Genomic DNA, 17592 nt, shown 5'->3' on the forward strand with positions numbered 1-17592 from the left:
GTATGCCCAAACCCTAGCACAGAGCCTAAAAAATATGTGATGTGCTGCAGGATCACTGGGTCTTCACATGGACCCATGCTTAATTTCTGTACTAACTCTGTCTTGGCTCTTGTCTCATTAGCCAGTTTTTATGGGCATTGACGTTGACACAGCTGTGTCACACAGTGATCACCCTGAAGATCCAGGATGTAATTTTATTTATTATTACTAATTCATTATAATTAATTATTATAAAATAATAAATAATTTTATTTATTATTAAGAACAGCATTGAAACAAAGAGGTGCAGAAAACTACCCCCATGGGCAGAATGACAAAACCCCATTTTGAGAAATACTAGATTTGAGGATGGTGGGTGGGGAAGCCAGCATTGTTGCTCCTGGAGAGGTCACAGCCAGACCAAATACTGACGCACACAGATAAGAGCACAGCATGACCTGATAAGCCACTCCAGTGTGTGTCCCGTCAGTGACAGACCTGGCACCTCACAGCCCAAAGGTATAACCTTCACATTTCAAGGACCTCTCATGGTCTCACCCAAATTACTTTCCAGTTCTATTATCAAATTATCAGTTATTTCCAGTAACAACTAAAGGGATCTCTACCCATCAAACATCTCCTTGGCCCTGCAGCAAATTTTTAAGAGGTTTTAAATTATTTACACAAGCAATGCATGCTCATTAAATAAACAAAAGAAGAGAAAGAGTAAGTTATTTTTAAGTGCACATCAGTCCCCCGCCCCATGGGGATAACCACTTCGACAAATGAGTTTTTTTAGAACCTTATCCTGTCTATGAATACGTATTGTAACCAGCACCTCCCTCCCTCCCTCTCTCTACAACTTTTCCCTCCTCTGCACTGGGCTCAGCAGCAGGCACCCACACACCCTCCCTGGCCTCTCCCAGGCTCCCCGGCCCCTCCCTGGGAACATGGGGCAATGAAGCAACATGTGACATCCCGTGGGGTGGCCTGGGGTTGTTTTCCATGTGTGCCCCATCACACCAAGTACACTGCTGGACTGAACTCCTCCAGGACATTGTCCCTTCTTCTCTGGAAACTGTTCTCTTGGGCCTATAGCGTAGCAGCCACATAACACATCTGCAGTGAGGAGCTCCATTCATCTCTCAAGGCACACAGCCCTCAGTTAACCCTCATTTACTATATAGACCCCGTTGCCTACTTTACTCTCCAAAGGGGAAGCCTGGCCAGGTTTTCTGGCCAGGTCTACCCTGGCAGCAGGAGGGAAGGTCACCAGGCTCAGCTCAGCCATACTCCCCCATTCAGCGGTGGGGAAGCAAGTGAAGAACCAGCTAGAAACATTCCCTCTAAGAGATAAGCCCTCGGATGCCTCTCTCAAGCCATGAATCTGATGATTCATCCATGAGAGGTGGGGAGAATAAAAAAACAAATTAAAAGAATAGAAGAAAATGGTCCTGCAGGGCAGGAAAGAACAGAGACAGCAAAAAAACCATAGAGCAGGACGGTGAACTTGATGTTGATCAGAACATTAAAAGCAGTCATCTGAACATAACACCAAAGACAGGGAAAGAGGAGCTACAAGAAGGGGAACCAGGAGGTTACGGAGAGCAGGTGGACGGATTTCTTCTTGCCTGCAGGATTTCCAGCTAACAAGAGGAAACAAGACTGTGGCAAGTTTGTATGATTATGTGTCATTATAAAGAAACAAGGCTAAAGGCATAGTCCTGGATGCCTAGTCTTTGTGGTCTCAAACGAAAATCAGCATTTATCATTTCACTACTCAATCACTGCCCTCATTTCATAGTTAGATTCAAAATTTAATTTAGATGAGCATGTGTTACTTCATAATGAAGAAAGTAGCTCTTCAGAAGATTACTATGGAAAAGTTGAGAAAATATTTTAACTCCTGAAAGGTAAGTCCATGAAGTACGTAGCATTGGTGCTATGCCTTTTTTTTTTTAAGACTTTCTTCATTAAGCTTGCCATAAATGTAAATGCCCTGACCGATAGCCTGACTAGAAACAAAAAAAGCAACAAATAAACAAAAACGCAGGAACACTTTGCTCTTTCCCTGTGCCAGCAGAGGGCAAGTGGGTAGCTTTTATGTGATACTCTTCATGCTGGTTTGTGCACACACTGCACGTGCATTCCTCTCTCTCTCTCTCTCTCTCTCTCTCTCTCTCTCTCTCTCTTCCTGTCTCCTCCCCAACCTTCCTCCACTTCTCTTGTCTTTCTTTCCCTCTCCTCCCACTTTCTCTCCTTCCCTTTCAGGGAAGTCTTTGACAGAAGCACCTGTTAGGACTCTGCATTCCACCTGCAGATTCTGGTTAGAATACCGACTATGAGAGAGAAAAGGATGTGATACTGGATAATGCATTATCTTTTTCTTCTAGAAAAACAAATACTTTTGGTAAAAAGGGATCCAGCTCTCTGTTACTTTGTTCAAAGTAGAGAGAGAGAGTATGAGGGAAAGGATTTCCCCTGGGTTACGCTTACTCTCCCCCAGGGCTCATTCACATTCTGATAACACAGGTCCCCCAGGTGGCTCTGGAGGAACTGAAAGCAGCCTGGGGCTACATTTTGGGTTGAATCTTGAGCAAGAAGAAGTCCAGTTCATGACCTCCACAGAAGCTAGAGCAGGTCTGAGGCAACAAGTGCAAGGAAATATATCAGAAAAAGATTCATCGAAACAGTAGATTCAACAGTGAGAAACCCATTCGGTGTCCCCGATGTGAAAGCCCCCTTTTCTTTTCCTTATTTCTGCTGACAAAGTTAGGCAACAAGACAGACAACTCTAGTTCTTCAGGAGCTACAGGACTCTCAGCAGCTCAGTGATCACATCATGCAACAGAAGCTACAAAACCAAAGTCAACCCCTGGGTAAAGCAGAGGCCCTATCTGGTCTCCTCCTGGAGGCTGAGCACTCACTCTCACCCTCCGACCTGCCTACCTGCTCCCCACCTTCCAGAACTCCTGTGCCCCTCCCCAGCTCTGGCCAGGTCTGTTTTTCCACATAGCACTTGCCACCTTCTAACCAGCCACAGAATCCGTTTTCCCACCTTTCCACTAAAATGTAATAAGCTCCGCAAGGTCCAAGCTCTTTGTTTTTCTCAGACATACCACTACCTGGCACTTGTAGAAGCTAAAAGATATTCTTTGAATGAGTACTATAGAGGTAAATGGGAAAGAAAATTTTAATATTATGCAGGAGCACATTAAAAATAAGACCATTCAACCCCTACTATGTTATCTTCTCACCAAAAAGAAGCAACGAGGTAGCACTCAGACAAATCAAGATCTTGGGACTTTCTACAAGACAAGTAGCCTGCATTCGTGGCAGAAGAAAGGAAGGGAACCATTTAGATGACAGACATGACAAGCAAATGTAGTATATGGTCTCTTATTCTGGACATTTGGGGACAACAGGAAAATCTAATTATGAACCATATGCTCAACATCATTATATCTGTGTTGAATTCTGGATGTATCACAAGTGTGAATGAAAATGTCCTTTTTCCTAGAAGATACATACTTAAGTATTTAGGGTTCAAACGGTATAATGTCAGCAATTGACTTTCAGATAGTTCAGGGGAAAAAATAGTATTATTTAATATATTAGAGACAGAGAGATAAAGCAAGATTGGCAAAATGTCATCCCCACCGAATCTAGATAAGAGATCTACAGACGTTCCTTGTAATACTCTTTGCAATATTTTGTGAGTTTGAGACTTTTTAAAATAAAACAAGGGTAAAGGGGAGTTAAAAATAAAAGACCTCATGCTAGGGAGATAGTTGAGTCAACAGGATGGTGGGCAGCCTGGGAGTGACCAGGCTCTGTGGCAAGTGCTGTCGCAGGAATACAAGTGATGTCACTTAATTCATTGCTGATGTGTCCACATCCCAGGAATGACAGAGTGCTTCAAAGACAAGGATCTTGGCTGTCCTGTCTCCCTGCAGCCACCCACATGCTCCTGGCATGAAAGAAGCACTACATAAATGGCGAGTGGCTGAGGAAATGAATGCCTATTCATTTTCAAGTACATATTAGAAATTATAAAAACAAAGAAAATGCACGGTGCCTGGGTGGCTCAGTCAGTTGAGCGGCCTAACAGCAGACTCTTGGTTTCAGCTCAGGTCATGATCTCAGAGTTATGGAATCCAGCCCTGAGTGGGGCTGCATGCTCAGCAGGAGCTGCTTGCAATTCTCTCTCTCTCCCTCTGCCCCTCCCCACCGTTAGGCTCCTGCGCACACATGTGCACTCTCTCCCTCAAATAAATCTTAAAAAAAAAAAAGATAAAGTGTAATATCTGCATAGACCTGCAAACACTAAAAGTGGTCTAACTTGTTGGACACAATTAATTTTGAAGACCTTTTCTTAATTCGTGAGTTCAAAATCTTTTCACGTCCTAGCATCTTAAAATGTGAAGTTTTGTATTTTCCGAAGGCAATAGCCTTGGAGCAGTTCTGAGGGATATGACAAGGGAACAGTGACACTGGGCCAGGGGGTGAGGTGGGGGCCACATGCCTGACAAGGGATGGGGAGGGACCATGAGAAGTCTAAAAATGCTCCATAAGGGATTCTGATGCACATCAGAGATGCACTGAGCTCTGGAAGCTGACAGAGAGATGCAGTCATTCTGACCCTGAACAAAAAAGAACACCAGGGAACAAAGAGACCTTGGTGGATTCCACCCACCAGGCCCGGGTGCTGGGTGTTATCATATGTTGTGCTCTTCTGGAAAGATATCTCACTATGTCATTTATATTTATTTTCAAGCCAGAATCACACTTTCCATAAAGGGTTCAATTTATAGAGGAATCAAGTTTGGTAAGAAAGAAATGATGTTTGGGACACCTGGGTGGCTCAGTCGGATAAGTGTCTGCCTTTGGCTCAGGTCATGATCCCAGGGTGCTGGGATCGAGTCCGGCATTGGGCTTCCCACTCAGCAGGGAGTCTGCTTCTCCCTCTCCCTCTCCCCCTTTGCTCGTGCTCTCTCTCTCAAAAAATAAATAAATAAATAAATAAATAAATAAATAAATAAATAAAATCTTAAAAAGAAAAATAAGGAAGAAATTAGGTTTCTAGCCTGTCTGTCCACCAGCCCTCACTCATGAAATGCTGGTTTCTGGGAACTACTGCAAATGAGCATGTTAGAATCTCAGACTTGGAAAGCAATTCTGATGATTGCCTGGCCCAGCCCCCCCATCCTACACACTCCTTCCTTCCACCACAATGACTCTAACAGATTCACATAACCTTATGAATGCTTTCGGTGGTGGGGTGCTCACTATCACTCAGAGCAGTCCATTTGAGGTTCCACAGCTCTGGTTCATCTGCTTACTGGGAGCAGAAATCTGTCCCACTCTTGGCTCCTGGAGCCTCTGAGGATCACACAGCCCCTTCATGTGAGGATTTGCACACGTCTGACGTGTCCACTGCCCAGACATCACACCAAATCCCAGGTGTTTGCTCTGTGAAGAAGCATCACACAGATTCAAAGGCCAGAAGGATAGGCTTCCCCAAGCTCCTGACCAGAAGCAGGACATCATCGGTTGTCGTTAACCATGCCACTTAGCTGTTGAGGAAGTGGCAAAAATCTCTAAACTGTTGTCAAGACAACCAAAGTCCAAATATAAATCTCTTTGGGATTCCAACCGGAAGGAGTCTTTAAGTGTACACACCCAGAGGAAATAATGAAAAGAAAGCTCCTCTCCTGCCCCTCCTCGCCCCCCCCCCCCCCCCACTCCTCCGGTCCTCCTTTCTCTCTCTCTCTCTCCCCTTGCTTTTTGCCACGTGGTGATGTGTGTTAAAAATGCATACTGGGAAGCTTTCCACCTTTGGGGTTGGAACAGCTGCTGCCTCAATATTGTTTTTGTTAGTTTTTTTTTTTTAACATACTTTGCTGTTTTTAAGAGGGTTGTTTTTAAGCTACATGTTTCATAATGCTAGTTCAGATTACAATGTGGGATGACGGGCACTTTACTGACAAGAACAAGCCTCCTGGGCTCCAGGTGTCTAATGAGGCCCCCTTCCCAGTGTGTGCCCCTATCAAGCACATCCTCCTGCACAGCTGGCTTCCAAGGGGGACCTGCCTTAGCCCAGGAAAGGGCATTCACAGACACTTAGGAAAAAACATGAGAAAGTCCACCCATGAAAATAATGAGAGTCAAGAATTCATAACAGGTAGCCTAAATAAGCCCAAAGCTCTTAAGTCCTTGGTTTTTCTAAGAGCACAAAACATTCAGAGAATGCTCCACAGTCTGCTGTGGATTCCACTTGGAAGCACTCACCAAAAGAAATACGATAGACATGTCGAACCTCAGAGTCCTGAAAGGCACAGACCCAGGTGGAGAAGACATGTGAACTGGCTTGTGCTGGCTTCCACCTGTTGCAAATGACCCTCCTGTCAGGAAACTCTAACCACATAGAGGTTGCAGACTACAGCTAAAAGGGATAAAAATCTGCACTGCCCATGCCTAAAACAATCTTGTGCCCTAAACGGAAAGCATGCATCCTCGAGTAACCACACAGCATTCAAGGCAAACAGCCAGGCACAAGAAGACTAGCCCCCTTATATTCCCCACACAGCCAGACTTTGGTTAGGAGGTCAGCATTCTCCATGGTCTTCTCAAAGGGGCCCAAGAGAAAGTGATGGGAACAGAGGATATGGCTTGTAGGGTCTCAGTCATCCTGGGACTCCAGGGAGTTGTGGTGATGGCTGAAAAACAGGAAGCTGAAAACTAGCCACATGGAAGACTTCATCCAGAAAAGATGGATCACCCAACAGAGAACAAAGGAGCTCAGGGCTCCTGCTAAAATATTAAGAGGACTTTCAGACTTGGCCTTGAGTCCTTCTTTTAGTCACTGAGCTAGCAGGTTCTTTCTCTTTTTTTTTTTTTTTTTTTAAGATTTTATTTATTTACTCATGAGAGACAGAGAGAGGGGGGGGGGCGGGCAGAGACACAGGCAGAGGGAGAAGCAGGCCTCATGCAAGGAGCCCGATGTGGGACTCAATCCCAGGACTCCAGGATCACGCCCTGGACTACAGGCGGCGCTAAGCATCTGAGCCACCCGGGCTGCCCTAGCAGATTCTTTCTCAAATAAAGAGTGAACCCAAAGTGGTTAAAATGGCTCTAACCTCACTCAAATGCCAACTCACTCAGAGAAGCCCCCCATATGGATGAGCAGCTGAGAACACAGCCTATCACGCACAGCTTATCCAGGACAGGCCCAGCCAAAACACAGGACTTAACAAATTTTACTCAGCGGGGGTGACAAGGTCATTGGCCCTCTGACCCAAACAAGACAGAAACCTGGAGCTACTCTCAAAAAAACAAAGCCTCAGATGTGGTATTACAAGAATGATGCTTCAAAGCCTCCATCTGCCCAGAAATAGCTTCTTGCTCTGGCAAAGCTCTTTCCTCCCAAGTCAAACTCCTACCAAAAGAGCCACTACCAATAACCATCAAACAAGGGTGAGGCAGTGTCTCCAGGAAGCCACTAAGATTATGCTTTATCCTTGGAGAGAAAACAAGTAAAGGGACTTCCTCCAGCTATCTCATCGTCCAGCCTTGCTAATTGTCACTGTGGAATCACAGGTTAGCAGTAACCACATATCTTAGCAGATCATCTGGTTAATCCTCTGCCTTAAAAGGGAAGATGTTACGGAGTCCCTTTCAGAGATGAGGCAACCGAAGTACTTGCCCAGAATTGAATAGCCAGTGATCCATTTCCCTGTAGGATACAGAAACTCATCCCTGAATAGTGGAAATAATTCATGTGAAGGGTATGGGCTGTGCCACCTAAGTGGATGACGAGGGAGAAAGCGTGAGGTGGGGAGTGGGAAGGAGGCAAACATTTCCTACTTCATTTACTCCCAAGGTCAATCCCGCACACAAAACATGTCAAAGTCGCTCTCGATTCCTTGGGACATGACATTCCGTGCAAGTGTTGGAAGGCCTTCCATGAAGCTGAAATGATGCCTCGCAAGGAAAACACGAGATCCCTGACATCTATGTCCCGACTATGTCGGAGAGGCCAGCAGAGAGGGAAACCCACCCCCACAACACTAAGAGAGGTCCACGGAGGAGCCCCAGGGCAGGAGCCTTGCAGATCCCAGCTGTGGCTGAGCAAGCTGGAGGCGGGCACGCTGGGGAGGTTGTCCCTAGGCTTGCAGTGAAGGGAGGGCCCCTGGCAGGTCCCCTGGAATTCTAGGCGAACAGGCCCATCTAGTATACATGACAGTTCTGGCAAGAGGCAGTGACGGGAGACAGTCAAGAACATTGTCCAGCCAGAGGTTCCAAAGCGCCTAGATGGAGCCTAGACACTTGGCTGCTCTGTACAATTCAATCCTAACCTGGAACCATCTTCTCATCACAGGCGTCTCTACATCCCTGGACAGGCCAGTTAGCATTTCTTTTAAATAACAATGAGTGTACCCTTCTGCTGCTCTTTTTTGGTAGGAAATAGTTTTCTGGGATTTGCCAGAGGCACTACCCTCGGGTTGGATGCCAAAGGCTACTGGAAACACTGCTTGAAACCAGCTCTTTCAAAAGATGAAATTCTGGGGTTTGATGTGGGCCCCCAAAAGGGCATGACCCTAACGTGATCTGAACTCTCCTTGGCCCGCATCACCGACAGGTCTGCCGGTGCAAAGGGCTGGGGTATTTGTCTCTGTCCTTGCTTGTGGCTTCTTTCCCGTTTCCTCAGACTCAGAAAGACCCGCTTTGGGAGGGGAAGCGGTGATGCGAGGACTTTCTCATCCCGCCTTTCTCCGGGGCACCGGAGCTGCCGAGGCACAAAGCTGCCCAGGACTCCCCGTCACCTCGCCGCCGGGACAGCCCTTCGCTGGGCTTTCTTTCCCACCCCCCAAGAAAGTGAAGAAACCCACTGCCCCCGGGAGGCAAAAAGGCTCTGGAGCCTTGGCTGAGCAACTTAAAGTTTCCGCCGGAAGGAAATTATCAAAGGCGAAGGAGAAAGCCCTCGGAGGCCGGAGGGAGCGCGGCGGCGGCGGCGGCCCGGGGCTGGGCTGCCCTGCGGGTCCCCGCGGAGGGTCCCGCGGCCCGGCCCAAGCGGATCCCGGGCGCGGGCCGGCCGGGGGGACCCAGTGAGAAGCTCCGGGCAGGCTCGCACCCTGCCGCCACCTGGCTGGGAAGAGGGGGCGCACGGACGAGGGGGGCCACGAGGGACCAGGGGGGCCACGAGGGGCCAAGAGGGGCCAGGGGGCGCACGGACCAGGGGGGCCAAGAGGGGCCGGGGGCGCACGGGCCAGGGGGGCCAAGAGGGGCCAGGGGGCGCTCGGACGAAGGGAGCCACGAGGGGCCAGGGGGCGCACGGGCCAGGGGGGCCACGAGGGGCCAGGGGGCGCACGGGCCAGGGGGGCCAAGAGGGGCCGGGGGGCGCTCGGACGAAGGGAGCCACGAGGGGCCAGGAGGGGCCAGGGGGAGCACGGACCAGGGGGGCCAAGAGGGGCCGGGGGCGCACGGGCCAGGGGGGCCAAGAGGGGCCAGGGGGCGCTCGGACGAAGGGAGCCACGAGGGGCCAGGGGGCGCACGGGCCAGGGGGGCCACGAGGGGCCAGGGGGCGCACGGGCCAGGGGGGCCAAGAGGGGCCGGGGGGCGCTCGGACGAAGGGAGCCACGAGGGGCCAGGAGGGGCCAGGGGGAGCACGGACCAGGGGGGCCACGAGGGGCCGGGGGCGCAGGGACGAGGGGGGCCAAGAGGGGCCAGGAGGGGCCAGGGGGCGCACGGACCAGGGGGGCCAAGAGGGGCCAGGGGGCCCTCGGACGAAAGGAGCCAGGAGGGGTCAGGGGGCGCACGGACCAGGGGGGCCACGAGGGGCCAGGGGGCGCTCGGACGTGGGTGTCCTCGGCAGATGGCGGCGCAGGACTCACCCCGAGAAGACACACTTTGAGCTCCCGTATCGCCATCATGTGCTCGGGGCCGGAGCGGGCAGGGGCTCAGCATCCTCCGGGGCCGGGGCCGCGCCGCGCCCGCGCCCAGCAGCGGCCTTGAGTCTCCGCCTTCCCCTCGCCGCAGCCCGCGGGCGGGACCGCCGCCGCTGCTATTTCTGGGCCGCCGGCCCCGCCGCGGTGGGTCACGTGGCCCCGGCCGGGCTCCTCCCGGGGCTCCGGGTCTAACCTCGGCGGTCCCCAGCTCCCAGGGACGCCCCCAGACGGCGTCGGCCACCCCGGGCCGCCCCCCGGACCTGCGGCGTCCCTGCCCCCGCCCCCGCTCTGCGAGCCCCTGTGGCAGCTGCCCCGCCAGCCCCGCCCGGCTGCAATGCCCCGTGGAGTGGAAGCAGGGCAGGATCGGCGGGGGGGGGGGGGGGGGTGCTGGCTGCGTCCCTGAGGATTGCATTCCTCAGCTCAAAGTGGAGGCAGCCCGCTGAGGTCCTTTATATGGGAGCACTTCGAGGTTCGCCTGTGGTCACGACGTCATATGCCTCCCTAGGATCCCCGCAGAAATGAAGCCAGACAAGCGATGAGGACAAGAAGGAACAGTTAACTTTGCAACCACCTTCTCCTGTAGTTCCTACTGCGCGGGTTTCAACTTACTCCCATGTAGTTCTTAACCTTCAGCCCTGAGCTTATTTTTCTATATGTAGTTGAAAATGGTTCTAGAAGCAATGATCTATGACTCCCTCCAAAACAGATGTGTCCCCATCTGAAAAAGGAAACACGCATTGTAGAGAGGAAGCTGCCTTGCTCAGTATAGAAAATGCTATAACTTGCCTGGGCAGACACCCAACCCTCGGAAGTATAGCTAGAAATATGTAGCTCCGGTGCAGATCATCCTTCCTTAACGGGCAAATAAAAAGAGGCTCTGGCCTGAGACAGTCAAGGAAGTTTTATGGGACATAAAAAACTCCATCCACAGCCCAGTGAACCTCATCCACGGAGATGACTTCACTTGTTGCTACTATAGACATGTCAGCTTTTTGGACATATCTACCTGAATGAATAATCCACTGGAGTTTCAGATTGGAAATAACATGCTTTTTCTTAAACTTCATCCCCTATCCCAAACTCTCAGGCCTCTCTCCTGATTGCCAATTCTGATCAATGACATGTCCATCCCCCCCAGCAGACCACTCGCTTTCATTATCTGGCTTTATTCCTATGGAAGCCATGTTGAAGCAACCTAGCACCCATTAGCACCCACGTAGCCCCATACAGTAGGACCTTCCGAATCAAGACCTCCAGAGAGAAAAATCCTAGATCTCTAGAATCAAGACAGGCCCCCAGACGGACCATTGACTGTTAAATTCCCCAGAGCAGCAGGGTCTCCTGCTGGCCAGGTGCAGGCTTGTGGAGGATTACTCACACAAATCTGGACTACATTGTTCAAAAACCAGCCAGGGACAAGACACAGGTCTTATTCAACATGGAGATTATTGTATCAGCATCTGTCTTTTGTTTAGTATCCAAAGCAAGGACAGTCTTTTATGTGAGCAGTGAGAAAAGAAGTCTGCCCAAAATTATCCAGCCCTGGTCATAGTACCTCCCTGTCCTCAGATCTGCTGAGCAGAGAGCAATGGCAACACAGTTGCAGAGACCTAGTCTGGGAAAGCTGCTCTGTGCCCAAGAGCCGCAGTGGCCTTCCCTAACGTCTCTGCTGGCCCTGGCGGTATGGCCTGAGCCTCTGTGCACAGTCACTTGCCTTCTTGGCCTTTCTTCTCACTTCCCAAAAGCCAATCAGGCCGAAATGGAAGCCTTTCCATTCTCTCTACCCTATGGAATGAGTGGGAATTTGTAAACCATAGTAGGTCACTGATGGTAGGGCCATCATCCCCAGACAAAAATGATCTGACAAAATTTATCTTCCAATCCTTCACTCTTTTTTGTGATTCTCCTCCTTCTGTGCTCTTCTCCACTAGCCTAGGTGTTTGGGATGCTTGTATGGTTTCTAGGCTCTTCCAAAACAATCCCTTATCCAAGCCTCCACCCCCAAGCCTCCAGAATCACCCCAGTCTGTTTATCCTTCTTCCCACCCCCAGCTCCATTAAAAATCACCTCCTTTGGGGCACCTGAGTGGCTCAATTGATTAAGCGTCCAACTCTCGATTTCAGCTCAGGTCATGATCTCAAGTTCGAGAGATCCAGCCCTGCTTGAAACTCTGTGCTGGGCATGGAGTCTACTTAATTCTCTTTCTCTCCCTCTCCCTTTGCCCGTCCCCCTGCCTCCCTTAAAAAAAAAAAATCACCTCATTTACGTGAAATTCTGGTCAGTCAGAATGCTCTGCTTTACAAAGTAGTAGTCCTGGTCTGTCAGCCAGATCCTCTTCATGGGTATACACCCCCTCCTCAGCCAGGTCACCCTTTGAGACTTAAAACTGCCCTCATGAAAAACCCAGTCCCCATGATCATCCCAAGGTGATGCATAAGGCCTTGCCCAGGAAGGACAGATAATGACCACCATGACATATTCTGGGAGTGACAAGATCCTGAGTAGCTCTCAACTTTTAAAGATACAATGTTCTCTATGAATGCTATTATTATACTCTTTGATTACTGTGCTAAGGGCCTGTCCTGACTCCCCTGGGTTTTTCTGCATATGAAGAGGTTCTAATATAACTCAAGCAGGGATCAACTTTCAATGATACATAACTGAAAATTTATGAAATAAAATAAAATAGGAAATGCAAGTTTTCTCAATGAGACCTTTGTAAAGTAAAAGGTCATTGTACTAATTCAGACTCCTGCCTTTCTGCTGCTTGAAAGTCTTCAATGGCACCAAACAAAATGAAATCCAAGCTCTTCAGGAGATCTTGCAATAGCCTCTCTTCTGCCCACCTGGTGAAACTCATCCTCCCTCAGAGACCTGCTTAAATTTCACCACTAAGCAGTCTCCCTGGAGCTTCTCCGTACTTGCTCATGCTTCTCTTAGCATTTACTCAACATAAATAAAGGAATTAACAATTAAATACTTTTTACAACAAGTCAGAGTCTAAACAAATCCACAGAAGGAATCACCCACCCGTCTTTATGAAAGGTAACCAGAGATTATATCAAGAATCATTTCTGTTTTACTAGGGTTTAAAAATAACGAATAATGTTTTAAAAAGAAAACTGACTAGGAATGATTTTTTTTTTTACTTCAGGTACTTTCTTCAGCAAGATCTTTGGCCTCTTATGCTATTCAAACAAGACTGCTATTTTGTGGGTCTCTGGTTCATGCATGATACAGCCCTGGAATCCACGGGCTATGCACATAATGGATGCTTGAGCCTGGATACTTGTCCTTGGACTGCATCTCAGAAGGTTCCACATGTGATGGCTTTTCAAAAGAAAAGAGAAATTCTTCAAGGAGTATTTAGCATTAAGTCTACCAAATGACTAGAAAGTGCCCAGGAAAATCATCCCATTCTTTCTTTAAAAATTTAGCAAAAGCCAATAACATCCACAACATTGGTCATGTTTTTTGATCCAGCAAATCTGTCTTTGGACAATCACCTAGAAATAACCACAAATTGTGAACCAATATAAAGCCTGCCTCTTTGTGCGCAAACATGCACACAAGGAAACAAATAAATACGTGAGAGGGACAAAAAAAAATCTCTGTTGAGAAAAAGGGAACAGAGCTACATTCAGGGCAACTTTGAAGGAATGAGACCACTGACATCCCTTCACACTGGGGGAGCGAGTAAGCAAATGACAATGCTTCACTAGGGTACGTTTAATGTACACAGTGGTGTGTGTCGCCTAGGTAGTAAATGAAATGTGGGTACTATGTAGACTTACAGAGAAGTTTGTAGGAGATAAGTTTCTGTGAGAATAACATGACACAAAATTGGGTCTGCATGTTAAATAGGATAAGGCACACAAATGTATTACAGCTCCCCAGAAAGCAGGCTGATCTCAGCAGGCTGGCAGTGAGTCATCTGGCCTACTCAAGGGCCAGTTAAGGAAAAATTAAAATGTTTACGAACCTTGTTTTTAATAGTTGTATCTCTCTTTTATGGAACTTTAGGGTTTGCAATATCAGTTAAATAGCCTTTTCGTATATCTCATTTTCTGAGCCCTTCCTTCCTTCCTTCCCACCTTCCTTCCTTCTCTCTTCCTTAAGTTTCGGGTATGTTCTAACTAGCATGTGCTGCTGTCTCTTATTTGTAATGCAGACCTTTTAAACACACTTCAAGAAGCTAAACTCCTGGACATACCAGTTAAGCCAGCGATCTGAGGAATTTTAGGAAAGCAGAAGTGAAAGGACCCCACAATCCACCCACAGACTCAGACAAGGAGAAAGTAGCCTGAAAGGGATGCTGAGCTGCTGGGAACCCCTGAAAACAGAAGGAGCCTCATTCATGAGGAGGAGAAGGAATGGTCCCCATGCCCCTGGAATGGGGCAGCATGGTGAAGGACTTGGCAAGTGGATACACATTCCTCTGTGAGTGACTGTCCCCCTTAGCCACTCTGGTTGTCTTCATCTTCACATGGAAAGGACGGTGGCATCTCTTAGAAGCTCAAAAGTTCAGAAGTTAGTGAGCCGTCAGCTCTTCAGAGAAATGGATCAAGGAGGGTCGAGACCCATTTTCTTGGTTTTCTCCATTACCACCTGAATGGGAGTGCCCAGAGTGTTCAAGAACAAGCCGCCGATCACCCTAAATTAAAGCCAGGGAGGCCTCTGTTGGGCTCTCACAGATGATTGGTGTTAAGTGGTAATTTTTAGATTTTCCAGACATACCTCCCTAGGTCTCCACACTGAGCGCCTCCTCACCTAACTGACCTCTTCACAGACACTCCTGCCCATCAGCCTCTAAAGTCATTCCCTGGTTAAGCTGAAAGGATTGAGTTAAAAGAAAATACAAGATATATATTAACACCTCCCACAAAATATAAATGAGTGGATTCAATGGGGAGACCACCTCCCAAAAACCATAAACAGTATGTGACCCAGTCAGTCCTCTTCTCTCTTGCTGCTTATTTGTAAAACTGAGAAAGGAAATTGCAAGGATGAGGCCCAAAGTCAACCCAGGCCAGTTTCCTTTCTTAGGCAATGAGTAGGTTGTCCTTTCCCGCTGTTCATGTGAGTTTCCCTGGAATTGCTTAGAGCAATGCTATGGAGTTTAGGATATACTTTTGTCTTAAAAGAGATTTATGTTTGACTTTTTTTTTTTTTTTTGGTACTTTAACATTATTTGTTATCAAACTAGAAAATTGATTCTAGATGCTGGAAACAGTTCTCATGTCTTCAGGAATTTCTATTTTTAATTGTTGACATACCCATTCAGCAAATGGTAGATGCTGACTATGTGCTAGCCATTGGGTGTGGGACCAAGTGAGACAGAGAACATCCACTGGCATACAGCCCACAATGGAAACAGGCAAACAAATAAATGGGCAGCTATCTTATGCTGTTAAATGTCTGGTGTTTAGTACTTCCGTCTTATTTTTCTGACCCTTCTAATTAAGAAAAGAAGTATAATTTCAGAGTCAGCAAACCTTGAATGCAATGAAACCCAGTCCCCATGTAAGGGGGATGATGATCAAGATGGATAGAGTCTGAACCTAGTCAATCAGGAAGGGTGTGTGTGTGTGTGCGTGTGTGTGTGTGTGTGTGTGTGAGAGAGAGAGAGACAGACAGACAGACAGACAGAATGACAGACAGAGATCTTTGTTCTGTCTGAATTCCTGACACTGCCCTAGACTAGGAAGAGCCTAATGCTAACAATCCCTAATTCCAAGTGCCTCTCAGAAGATCTTAGTACTCAGTTCAACAGTTAACTGCTGCCTTATGGGTTCAATTACATTGGAACTCTTGCAAATTGTGTTTCTATTATTGTGGTTATTGTTGTTGAACTACCACTCTCATTGTTATTCATTGACTTGCTTGATTTGCCAGTGTGACAGAGCTTGTCATAAATCATCTGTAATCACCCCTGAGCACAGCACATATTTGGCACTCAGTGTTTAAGTGAGTCGATGAGAGAGTGAGTATGTCAGCACCACATACAATCTCAGAAGTGGTAGGATAGAAAGAGCACCTGACAGCAGAGCAAGGTTTAAACTCAGGTTCCTTCATCCCCTGCTTGTGTGAATTTAGGGAAGTTCCTGAATCTCTTAAACCTTCAGTTTCATACTCTGTTGAAGGTGGTTGTAAAAAGGTTGTTGCATTATTTTGGGGGAGGATTACATTAGGGGTGTGTGTGTGTGTGTGTGACTAGCAAATCTGGATGACTGACTAACTCTCCCAGTTTGCATGGGATTCTCCAAATTTTCATAGTGAAAGTCCTGCATCCTGGGAAATCCTCAGTCCCAGGCAAATTGTGCTGGTTGTCCACCCTATTCCCTTCCCCCAAGCCTATAAAACTCTTTCTGGGTTGCTATGATCCTTAAAAAGGAAGTGTTAACTTCCAACCAGCCTCGCTTCCTTCCTCAGTTTTTCAGCTCTGAATATAGAAAGGACTCTAGATTAGAAAGCAACACCAACACTTTACATTGACCCATAAACCTCTTAATTACCTATAAGCTTTCACCATTTTACACTTGGTTCATATGGAAGATTTAAATATGCAAATTATAACTTCAGATAAATAACAGCGGTTTCACTGAATGAAATACTAGGTTTTTAAAAACAGGAACTAGGGAAAGATTACTAAGTTTTCTAGCCCCCTGGCAAGGCCCCTTTTCCCCCTTTTGGTGGTTTATAATTTACTCTGTCTCTCATTTTTGATGTCCACTCCATACTTTCCCATACATACATCTCAAATGTTGTATTCTTCTACCGAACTAAAACTTTCCTTCAGAACCAACCCATCAGGGACGCCTGGGTGGCTCAGTGGCTGAGAGTCTGCCTTTGGCTCAGGTCATGATCCTGGGGTCCTGGGATGGAGTTCCACATCAGGCTCCCCACAAGGAGCCTGCTTCTCCCTCTGCTTATGTCTCTGCCTCTCTCTCTCTCTGTCTCTCATGAATAAATAAACAAAATCTTAAAAAAAAAAAAAAAAAAAAAAGAGAGAGAATCAACCCATCATAGCTCTGGTGGAAGGGATTTTTAAGGCAAAAAAAAATCCTTTCTTGGGTAAATATTCTGGGAATTTGACTTTCCTCCAAACATTATTCCCTTAGCCCAAATCCGGCCACCTGAGTTTCAGGTTAGGGCACCTCTCTTAGTTCTGCTAGCAGCAGTTGTTGAGAAGCAGTGTGCCAAAATCACCTGGTGGTATGCTGTGAAGATGCTAAGGTGGGAGGGCTCTGGCTCCCGTTTTCCTAAAACGGAGAAAAGAAAATGAAGATTTACTTTCAGAAATCAAAATCAAAAGGAGAAAGACTGATAGATTTGAACACATAAAAGTTAACTCTTTTTTATGCAGGAAATATTATAAACATAGTTTTTTAAACTTCAATCTAAAAGAATATTTGGCATAAATATGACTCAGTTAATAATCTTAACATGGAAAGCATTAATATGTTAAAGAAAGAAACTAAGATCCCATTAGAAAAAAATGAGCAGACACTAAGATTAGGTATTAGGCAAAAATATCCCCTCTCACCACTCTTTTTCAACTTCAAACTAGAAGTTCTTGCTAATGCAATAAAACAAGAAAAGAAAACTAAAATGTACACAGATTGGAAATGAAGACATAAAACTATCTTTGCATCCTTGTTGTCAG

At 47.3% G+C, this 17592-nt stretch overlaps 1 protein-coding gene across 1 annotated transcript in view; it reads right to left on the bottom strand.

Moving 5' to 3' along the window:
* Positions 1-10264, bottom strand: part of RAB31 (RAB31, member RAS oncogene family) — a 130047-nt gene extending 119783 nt beyond the window's left edge. The window contains exon 1 of the mRNA XM_026005954.2: positions 9873-10264. Within this exon, the coding sequence (XP_025861739.1) occupies positions 9873-9911 (39 nt within the window). The 5' untranslated portion in view covers positions 9912-10264. The remainder of the gene's footprint in view (positions 1-9872) is intronic.
* Positions 10265-17592: the final 7328 nt, after the last annotated feature.

Source organism: Vulpes vulpes, chromosome 13 (assembly GCF_048418805.1).
Source record: "Vulpes vulpes isolate BD-2025 chromosome 13, VulVul3, whole genome shotgun sequence".
NCBI classification, from domain to species: domain Eukaryota; kingdom Metazoa; phylum Chordata; class Mammalia; order Carnivora; family Canidae; genus Vulpes; species Vulpes vulpes.